The sequence below is a fragment of the Haliaeetus albicilla genome, chromosome 29 (genome assembly GCF_947461875.1).
Source record: "Haliaeetus albicilla chromosome 29, bHalAlb1.1, whole genome shotgun sequence".
NCBI classification, from domain to species: domain Eukaryota; kingdom Metazoa; phylum Chordata; class Aves; order Accipitriformes; family Accipitridae; genus Haliaeetus; species Haliaeetus albicilla.
The window spans coordinates 6545695-6556631 of record NC_091511.1 but is presented as its reverse complement, the minus strand read 5'-3'; the positions used below and the strand labels follow the sequence as shown (position 1 = coordinate 6556631).

Sequence of the window (10937 nt, the reverse complement as noted above, 5' to 3'; positions counted from 1 at the left end):
CACAGCAGGACTGGGACTGAGCTACCAGAGCACTCAGGGCTTACACCAAGCCAGGGCTCAGCAGGAGAGTGTGGGAGTGGAAAGAGAGCAGCTCTGGGAAGACCAAGCACTGGTGCTGCCTGGCAGTGCTGCTGTGCTGAGACTCTTTTCCCCTTCCCCTCTGCACACAGGCACTGCCCTGCAGCTTCACCAGGTTCTCAGAGGAACATTCTTGTACAAACAAGTTGCTGGAGGGTCCTTTATTCTGTTGAATAACAGAGCGAGAACTGCGCCTCATTTACACAGCCTCTAGGTCAAATTCTACAGGTAGACAGTGAATTACAAGTGGGATGTATAATAAAATTTCAATGAGCACAACATTATCACAAGAAAAACAAAGAACCCCCACCCCCACGCCCAAGAACCTGAGAAGGCAGGCTGGGTATTTAATGAGTTACATTATGAATGCTCTGTAGAAAAAAACAGGCAGTTTATTGCTTCTGAAAAGCACCCGCTCATCATTTTCCGCAGGGCATCCTTGAGCTCCTGGTTCCTCATGCTGTAGAGGAGGGGGTTCACTGCTGGAGGCACCACCGAGTACAGAACTGCCGCCACTAGATCTAGAACTGGGGAGGAGAGGGATGGGGGCTTCAGGTAGGCTAACATGCCAGTGCTGATAAACAGGGAGACCATGGCCAGGTGAGGGAGGCACATGGAAAAGGCTTTGTGGCGTCCCTGCTCAGAGGGGATCCTCAGCACGGCCCTGAAGATCTGTACATAGGAGAAAACAATGAAAACAAAACAACCAAATGCTAAACAGGCACTAAGCCCAAGAAGGCCAACTTCCCTGAGGTAGGAGCGTGAGCAGGAGAGCTTGAGGATCTGGGGGATTTCACAGAAGAACTGGCCCACAGCATTACCTTGGCAGAGTGGTAGTGAAAATGTATTGGCAGTGTGCAGCAGAGCATAGAGAAACCCACTGCCCCAGGCAGCTGCTGCCATGTGGACACAAGCTCTGCTGCCCAGGAGGGTCCCGTAGTGCAGGGGTTGGCAGATGGCAACGTAGCGGTCGTAGGCCATGATGGTGAGGAGAGAATACTCTGCTACTACCAAGAAGGCAAAGAAAAAGACCTGTGCAGCACATCCCCAGTAGGAGATGGCCTTGGTGTCCCACAGGGAATTGGCCATGGATTGGGGAACAGTGGAGGAGATGGAGCCCAGGTCGAGGAAGGAGAGGTTGAGGAGGAGGAAGTACATGGGGGTGTGGAGGTGGTGGTCGCAGGCTACGGCGGTGATGATGAGGCTGTTGCCCAGGAGGGCAGCCAGGTAGATGCCCAGGAAGAGCCAGAAGTGCAAGAGCTGCAGCTGTCGCGTGTCTGCAAATGGCAGGAGGAGGAACTCAGTGATGGAGCTGCCATTGGACATTAGCTTCTTCCTGGCATACGGCACTGTCCAAGAGGGTAAAGACAGTGACAAGTTAGAAGAAAATTCTTTGAGCTAAAGCTAATGCATTTCTCATAGAAACCCCACCAAAGCTGCCTCTCCTATTTCAGAAAGATCTTTGGCAGGTCCCTTTCATGAGCTGTGCTTGGTGCTGGCTGAGGGTGCCACTGGGAGCAGCGGGCTCTGCTGTGGGCTACAGGGGAGTCAGACCTGCCCTACAGCAAGAGGTAAATAGGAACATGGGGTCATCTTAGAGTAAATCCATTTGTCATATCAAAGAGCTTTTCAGCATTGTCACTGCCAATGCAACCAAAACTGGGGATTTTGTTTTGAGTATTTGTTCTGGTTTCCACACGCCAATTAAGGAGTGCTTTTGGCAGGGAAAGAAGTGAATGTCCTAAAGATGGAGTGTCCTGAAAGGAGAGTTTTGTCATTTGTATCACTGGGAGCCTGGGGATTAGGAGGGGATTGCGATATTTTACTCACATGGACAAATGTCTGAAATGCACCCAAATTCCCCCTCCCCATTCTTCTCCAGTGACAAGAAAAAAGGGAGCAGGGACAGGAGGACAAAAATGGATAAACACTACAGACCTGCTGCCAATGGAGGGAGAAGAGGGACAGAGGGTAGGGCATTTGATAATTTCTTCTCTTCAGGGCTGAGGCCACTGAGAAGGTGACTGAGTCCCCATGGCCATAAGGGCAGAGGATCTGCTGGGTGGGAGAAAAGACCACAGGTTTCTCCAGTGATGTCAGGGAGCTGCCCGAATTCCCTCTCCCATGGCATTTCTGGGAGCAGCTCCCTCTCACTCCCTGCCCCTGTCTCTGCTGCCTGGAACTGTCCCTGTCAGCAGCTGCTTCTCCATCCCCTTGTCTCCTCCCTGTCCCTGCTCACAGACCCCATCCCACCCCCTGTGTGCTCAGCTCTGCCCTGCAGACCCCTCCTGGCAGCCAGGCACTGCCCAGGGACATCTCTGTGTGTGCAGGGGCTAAGGAGCACCTCAGAGAAGTGCTAAGGACAACTGGGGTCTCGGTGCCTTCTCCAGAGGGTACAAATGAATTTTAGTCTCATACTGCCCACCCGCCCACCAAGATGATAAAAATTCAAAGCAAAGACTCCTTACTTTTCAGGAGAATGCTGCCTTGACATTCTTCTTGAAAGTCCGCTTGGAAATGCCCAGGGCTAAGCTGGAGCTCTGAGCAAACCTGACCCATGCAGCACCCTCTCGACAGCAGCAGCACCCTGCTCTGCCCTTCCAGGGGACATTTCTTTCATGCACTCCTTCTCCCCACACTGTCATGGGGAGTTCCCTGTGCAGGCTGAGTGCTGACCCTGGCAGGCAGCAAAGTCCCTGCTCCATCACTCAGCCCCTGAAACACCAGGACCCTGCTCTGAAGGACAGCCCTGGGCACCCCTGCATGCACACCCGGCTTCACAGCCCTGCAGCTGGTGCCAGGAGAAGGCAGCCCTCATGCCCTGTCCCTCTGACAGGGCAGCAGGGAACCCTGCTCTGGAGCACACCCTTCTCTTCTACACCAGAGAAATGAAGCCAGTCCTCCTGCCAGATCCCATACACTGTCAGCTGTGGCGGTTTTCGGAGATCCCTGCAGGAACTGAAGCTCTATTGCCCTGCACCCACAGACTTACCATGCAGAGGGCTGTGAAGATTTCTCCCGCAGTGAGCTCTCAGCATCCTCCCACTCCACACTGCCTTTAAGCTCTCTCTGCCTTGCAGGTCTCCTCTCGATGCCTGCAGGCAGTGCCCCCAGCCCTGCTCCTGGGCAGAGCTGTCTCTCTGCAGCGCTGCCCGCTTGCCATGAGCTCCCTCTGTCCCAGGAGCCCAGCCCAGCTCAGCAGCAGAGGACCAGCCCAAGGCAGCACTTGCTCTGCCCCCTCTGGGCTCCCTCCAGCTGTCCCTGGGCCTCCAGGGGAACCTGCTGGGAAACAGGCTGAAGCAATCACGGATGTTCCCTCCCGCACCTGCAGAGAGACACTGCTTTCCAGCAGGGTCATTGCTCTGCTGAGAGACAGACTTAGGTCCAAGAATCCACTTGTCTGAGAATCATACAATCACTGTGGTTGGAAAAGAACCTGAAGACCACCACGTCCAACCATAAACCTAACACTAGCAAATCCACCAGTATACCATGTCCCTAAACACAGTGTCTTTTAAATACCTCCAAGGAGGGTGACTCAACCCCTTCCCTGGGCAGCCTCTTTCTTCTGCCATCATTGGGCAGGACACGCAGACAGTGACAGGCAGGGATCTCCTTTAGCCCTGCTGAGGGAAGGGAGTCAGCTGAGTCCATGGAGGCATCTCATCCTGGGTCTGCAGTCCTGGGGCTGGAAGGGGACTCAGCTCCCTCCCATGCCCACCACAATCCCACAGGAGCTGGGATCCCTCTTGCCTCAGTGTAGGTCTGCATGAAATAGGCACCTGCATGTCAGCTCCTTGCCTCAGCTGCCATGCTGGCTAATGTTGATGGAGGCCTTGAGTGAGGTGTTCAGATGCAAATGTCTGGTGACATTGGAGGTGCCAGACGTGGTCAGAGAGGTGTGCAGCTAATAGAGACAGATCAAAGATATGTGCAGGCAGATATAGAGACAGGACAAAATATGAGCACCTCTTTCTGGTGGCTCCTGGGAATTTCCTCTGGCCAAGTGAAATGACAGCTGATGCCCAAATTAAGGGCAATGGAACCTGTCCCTCCTCATGATGTTCAGGGTGGCCTATAGAGGCATTCATCTGATGGTATGTATTCATGTGCCATAGGAAGAGCTCAGTCTTTCTTTTCCTCTTCTCCATCTGTTGGATTTACTAGGTCTTGGCTGACAATATTGGCAGTTGTCTCATGTTCAGCCCCACATTGGGTTACAAAATTCAGAGCATCTACTCAATTCGGTGTTCAGATCTAGGCCCACAAAGCTACAGGAGATGCCAGGGCTGGCTTGGGAATCACAGGGCCTATACGAAAAAGCAATTCTCCTTCAGGGAGGGTGTGTGACAGTTCCCCCAGGTGGCATCTCGGTAAATATGATTTGGTGCTTTTGTGCCATTGGCAGTTGCCATCAGTCAGAGGCACCAGTCATCAGATGCCATCAGAGAGGCAAATTCTGTCCCTTCTTCTACCCATTAGCTGCAGGCATTGCATGATCACAAATTACATCACACCTGGGTCCTTTCTCACTTCCTTGAATATCCAACCAAGGAACAGCCCAAGCCATTTACCAGTGTTCCTGGGTACATCTTGCCGTCAAAGACAGCATCCTCCAAGCACAGCCATGGTTCATATCAAAACTCAGCTGAAACTCAAAAGGCAATTCAAGGGCAGCAAGATAAGCTGTTGCTACGTCAGGAACAGTTAAAGAAGAAAGAGAGATACTACGGGACCACTATTAAATTAATTGATAATAGGAGTAGGCAGATCTGAGACTGCCAATGTCGTCTTTGCCTCAGTTACTGCCAGCAAGGTCTCCCAGGCCTTTGTGCTTTGAGGCAGGACACTGGAAGGGAAAGGGGAACAACCAGTGGTGGATGAGGATCACGCCAGGGCTTACCTAGCAAACTACACCCTTACCACTCAGTGGGACCTGAGGGGCTGCAGTCAAGGGTACTGAGGAGGTGCTGGTCTGTTCTGATCCCAGTAAGGAAGGCACTCAGACTCTGTGAGGCATCATTTAAAATGCTCTTCCTTAGGTCTAGGGCTATAAGGAGAGAATTGTACAGATAATCTTATGTCCCTTTAGATGGCTGGAACCCCAGGTCGTGTAGCATGGATGTAGAAGAATGAGGAGGGTGGAAGCCCCCTGTATGAATGGGAAGCTTGGAGTTATGGAGGTCCTCCACGTGACGGGCAACAGGTTGGGTTAGCTTTTGTCACTGAGGATCAGAGGAGTTAGTAAGAGTGACATTGTGCTGGCAGTTACAAACTACCTGATGATGGGAGAGGAAACAGAAAAGGTCTTTTGTCAGCAGCCAAGGAAGTCTCCATGTTAATGGTCAGGTGCCTATGGGGGATTGGAAGTGCCCTGGCATTCACCAGCCAGGCAAAGCAACAGGGTGCCAACAGCCTGAAGGATCTTGGGACAACTTCTTAACAGAGCTGCTAGGCGGACCAACGAGGCTGATGCTCACCTGGACCTGACCCTGGCCCACAAGGACAAGCTGGTCAGGATGTGATCACCAGTGTCAGCCTTGGCTGTCATGACCATGAAACTGTGGGGTCTCAGACACCAAAGGGCAGTGAGGGAGCCCAGCAGCAGAGCACAGACTCTGGACTCAGGAGGAGAAGTCTTTGACTTCTAGAGGTGGTGCCATGGGAAGCAGCTCTGAAGGGTGAAGGAGCATGAGCAAATCTGACAGGCCTGACAGGACAGCTTCCTCCAAGCACAAGAATGATCTCTCCAAGTACCCATGCAAAGAAGCATTCCTCTCAGGAGAGAGCTCTTGCCATTAAATGATAACAGTCAGGAATGAGAGAAAAAAACAATGCTCTAAAAACTTCATTCCAGAGGTTACACACCATTAATTAAGAGCTACCTTGTCAAGTAAGACTGAATGACAGGAATGAAATGAATAAATGTATCAACATCAAAAAGTGCTGTGGTACAATAGGACACTCTGAGGGAGTCTGGATCAGCACAAGGCTTTGTGTTTCAAGAAAGGAACACCAAATGCATGGCACTAAATTTACTCCTGGAGCCTTGCAAAAGCACTCAGACCTCCAAGAGCATAGAGGTGCCTCAGGGAAGTCCTCGCCTCACACATCTTGAGGTGTTTCCTCAACTGGTGTTTCTCAGATCCATGAATGACGAATGTAGAAACATGGTCATTACCTGAGGAAAGCCTTGAGAGGTTCTTAACTTGTCAGTTAGTGATTAGGCAGTGACTGGAGGTGTGTAGTGATGTGAGAGAGGGTGAAATCATTTGGAAGCAAGGAGATGGTTCAGGGCTTTAGCAAATCCTTACAACCATGCCTGAGCCCAGCAATGGAAAGCAGTTGATGTGTGTAGGTGGAGGAGGAGTAGGTGTGCCCTGGGAGTGTGGCTGCAGGACCCTGCACAAACCAGGGGTTACATGAGAATGTTCCATCATGTCTCAGCCTGCCAGATGGGGAATGCCCATTGCTGGGGGTGGCTGAACGCTGCTTCTCATGGCCTGTGAGCCGACCTTCCTGTCTTCCTCTCCTTCACTACCCACACTTGCCTGGAATTCAGGCAACATCCATGAGCCTGGAGAATGCATGAACCTCCTGGCGTGAGGTTTCATTACTGCAGGGGAAGTGAGAACCTTTTGGGAGACACGGGCGAGTGCAGGGAGAGAGCGGGGTGTGCATAGCAGAGAGTGTGTTACAGGCCAGAAGAGGACCTGAAGGAGCAAGTGGCAGTCATGCTACTGTGGAATAGTTCAAGTTGGGATTTTAGGGCAGCAGCAGCAGCCGGAGTAATAGCAGTGCAGTGGTGGGAAATGGATCCAATCTGGGGATGCAAACAAGTCTGGGACTGGGACATCTCAGGTGATTGAGGACTGTCAGCAGGACTATGAAGGAGGCTGGATGGGCTGTGGGGAACTTAGAGGCATTGCCAGATCCCCAGAACACCACAGCTTTGTGTTTAAAGCAACAAAACCTACCACCAAGTTGTACACACACCCGCACTCACACTGACCCTCAGTAGAGCCCTGAGCAATGCTTGAGGGAAAGGACCTCTTCTACCAGGCCCTGGGGGTCAGGGCTTGGCCACTCTGATGATTAACAAACACCAAGGGCTTACATGTGATCAGAGCCACCAGCTCATTGCCTTTGCCACCTGCAACTAGTGTCTCCACGGTTTTTTGCCTATTTAGCCCCCAGGGACCGACACATTGACTGGGCATTCCCTGCATGGCTTTGTCAGTGTTGGCCCTCAGTGAGGCCTCCAACACCCTCAGAAACTTGGGGTTTTCTGCTGCCTTCCACTTTGTCAGGGGCTTGTTCCTGCTTTCAGTATCTGCAGTTCAGGAACTGGGCACCAGAGGGCTCCTTAACATGCAAAACACCCTAACAAGCCATGTCTCTGTGCATCACTTTCCCTAACTCTTCAAGTCTTTTGGGCCTCATTGGAGAAATTTCAGGAGTATAGCCGAGCAGAGAAGATTGAAATGATAAGTAACAAAAAAATCAGCATCTCTTCTGTTTCCAGTTTTCTTTGTCTTGCTGCTTACAGAACACATAATCTCAGCCTTCTCCAATTCATATTGATCCACAGCATCTGCGGATGATGTTTGAACATGTAGGAAGTGGTAAGATTGTTTCTGTCAGACAATGTATGGGAGATCATTGTCCTGTGCCCCATCGTCATCAGCGGTCCCTCACCACCACCTCCATCCATCATTTCTCTCTGTGGTCACCTGGACTTGCATCATGATTTTTCAAATCCAAGCTTTTCCCAGTAAAGTCTGTAGCTGAGTGGTTCACCTCTTCTGCATAGATTCCCACTGGCTTTATTTGGAGAACCAGCTGCACACAATCACAGAAGAATGTTGCTTACCTGCCAGTATTAAAAAAAAAAAAATGGAGCAAAGAAAAACAATTCATTAAAAAATAACGTATGAAGTCCACGTTTCCTCCACTGAAGTCCACTTTCCACTGCGTGTCACCTTAGTGGAACACTTTCAGTGAGATACTCAGGAGAACAGGTACAAACACAATGGAGGAGTTGGCTCAAGAGACCATCAAGCAGACTACTGAAAGACAAGGCAAGCTTTAAAGCACCTGAAGCTCTGAGCAGCACCTGGGTAGCTGAGAGGTGTTTGAATGGGTAGAGACCAATGAGGGGAGGAAAGCTGGATGGACACTGGGAAATGCAGACATCCAGGCAGGCTGCTGGAAAGATTTCTTTGGAAATGGTCAGTTCAAGCAGGACATGTGGAAACCCGTGAGAGAGTGGTGAGAGTCAATACACAGGATACTAGGCAGAGCAGTGTCACGGGTGTAATGGGGAAGATCAGGATATCTTCTCCTGAGCATAGTACCTGGGCTGGAAATTTCCACCTTGACATCATGGGAAAACATTGTCTGTGAAGGAGCAGTGTTTGATGCATTTCAGCTGATGAAAAATGTGCTCATTTTTTCTTTAAGAGTGGAGAACAGTTCCTGAGCTTTGCAGGCAGGGCACAGCTGTGCTTGTCCATTCAGGCCCAGAAGGTGCTCCCCATGCCAAGGCCAACGCTGGGCAGGTGAGGGGCAGTTCCTTCAGTTTATGCATGCTCTTTGCCAGGGATGGGATTCATCCTGCCTAGTTTTGATGGTGAGAAGAAGTCACCCAAATGGCATTATTTCATCAAACACACCTTATGTGGGGCAATGACTCGGAGACACTGCAGCTGTAAGCTCCATCCCCATCAGGCAGATCTTGTCCTGGGAGCAACTCTCTCACTTCCTGCTTGGTAATGGTGCTCCCCAACCATCTGCAATACAAATGTGGGTAGCAAATGAGCTCCACCCCGAGATTTGCACAAGCTCTTGGGACTCACAAAGTGCAGGCGTGCCTCGGGCAGGTCTTCCCCTCACCAAAATGTGTTTCCTCAACTGGTAGTTTGGGGTCCATGAATGTGGAATGGAGAGACATGGTCAATACCCAGGGAGGAAAGGGCAAGTGCTGCTGAGAAACACGGCTGCTGCCTGGTGCAGGCCCAGGGAATCACCCTCCGGGGATGCAGGTGTTGCTAAGGAAGCTGTCCCAAACAAGGTACCTTGCCCCCAGAGCATGGGGTACCTTGCACCTAAGGACCCATCCTTTTCCTTTGGCTTTTTCCAGGAAGTTCTCAATCCAGACCACTGGCCTTCCCCATTGCTCTCCCATGCTGCTTGGTTTTCTATATGGATGGCATCACCCATTCATCTAGAAGCCTCATTTGGATGGTCTTGCTCATTCTGTGGGACTTGTCCTGTAGGTCTAAGACATCCTTAACAGCATTTCACAGAATGACAGAATGGTTGAGGTTAGGCGGGACCTCTGGGGTCGTCTGGTCCAAAACCCTCCTCAGGCAGGGCCACCTAGAGCTGCTCACCCAGGACAGTGTTCAGATGGCTTTTGAATAGCTCCAAGGACGGAGACTCCACAACCTCTCTGGGCAACCTGTGCCAGTGCTTGGTCACCCTCACAGTCAAAAAGTGTTTCCTGATGTTCAGAGGGGACCTTCTGAGTTTCACTTTGTGCCCATGGCCTCTTGTCCTGTCACTGGGCACTACTGAAAAGAGCCTGGCTCCATCTTCTTTGCACCCTCCCTTCAGGTATTTTTACAGACTGATCAGATTGCCCTGAGCCTTCCCTTCTCCAGGCTGAACAGTCCCAGCTCTCGCAGACTTTCCTGCCAGGAGAGATGCTCCTGTCCCTTCATCATTATCTTAATGGCCTTTCGTTGGACTCTCTCCAGCATGTCCATGTCTCTCTAGTCCTGGGGAGCCCAGGACTGACCAGAGCGCTCCAGGTGTGGCCTCACCAGTGCTGAGTACAGAGGAAGGATCCCCACTACCAGCCTGCTGGTGACATTCCTCCTAATGCAACCCAGGATACCCTCAGCCTTCTTTGTGGCAAGGGCACATTGCTGGCTCACGGTCAACTTGGTGCCCACCAGGACATTTTCTCCAAAACTCTGGTCCAGCTTTACAGGCAGCTGGGTTGTCCCCAGCACACAGTGGTACCCGCAGTTATTGTCCCCCTCCCAGGGGCAGGACTTTACACTTTGCCTGGTTGAATTCCATGAGGTTCCTGTCTCCCCATTTCTGTTTGGCCCTTCCTCTGTTTCTAAGCAATAACATTAGCTCACAACCCTACCCCTAAATGGCACCCCCTAAATGGCACCACTCACCCTGTTGGGAATCCACTACCCTAATCCTTTACCTCAACCCTTGCCTCTGAGCTAAATCTCACTCTTACCCTGTGAACGTTATCCTATCGCTCCTGCCAAACCCCTGCCCTCATAGCTAGCATTCAAAAGTTGGCCTTAAGCCTAGCCCTCACCCCTGCCCTGAAGAACCCCTAATCCACAAAGTGAGCCCACACCCTAAACACTAACCAGACAGCCAAAGCAGAACACCAGACCATCACCCTAAACCTTTGCCTAATCCCTAACCCTGAAAGGCGAGCTCTAATCCCTAAACCTTAACCTGAACACTTAGCACCTGAAGCCCTCATTCCCATGCTCTAAGCCCCTCCCCTTGAACCCCTCTCCTACCCTAACTTAGGCTGTTTGGTCCCTGGGGGCAGGGCAGGGATGGTGAGGTCCCAAAGCAGAGCCATGGTATTGGAAGAGGAATGTGAGGTGACCTTTATCTGATCAGATCCTAGGCCACAAGGAAGAGATGGGTGGGAATGCTGTGATGAGGTCAGCTGTGCCTCAGGATCTCATGGGCCAGCAGGAGACACATGGCTGGGAAGGTGGCTGTGAGGGCACCTCTGCTGGCATCCCTGATAGGCCCGCAGCAGACTTGTGTGTTGTTTTGCATCAGGAGGTGCTTTTGATCATTGTGCA

At 51.4% G+C, this 10937-nt stretch overlaps 1 protein-coding gene across 1 annotated transcript; it reads right to left on the bottom strand.

The window, feature by feature from the left end:
• Positions 1-332: 332 nt before the first annotated feature.
• On the bottom strand, positions 333-3116 carry LOC138682687 (olfactory receptor 14A16-like). The gene is made up of 2 exons (XM_069773975.1): positions 3071-3116; positions 333-1427 (listed from the first exon to the last, which is right to left on the bottom strand). The coding sequence occupies exons 1-2, from the start codon at positions 3114-3116 to the stop codon at positions 439-441; spliced, it is 1035 nt and encodes a 344-aa protein (XP_069630076.1). The 3' UTR covers positions 333-438.
• Between the last annotated feature and the right edge of the window lie 7821 nt (positions 3117-10937).

Bases quoted from the DNA above. Each gene is read 5' to 3' on its own strand.
- LOC138682687 (XM_069773975.1), bottom strand. From the start codon at position 3,116: ATGCTGAGAGCTCACTGCGGGAGAAATCTTCACAGCCCTCTGCATG. The intron at 1,428-3,070 runs GTAAGTCTGTGG...CCTCTTGGACAG, and splicing joins TCTTCACAGCCCTCTGCATG to TGCCGTATGCCAGGAAGAAG.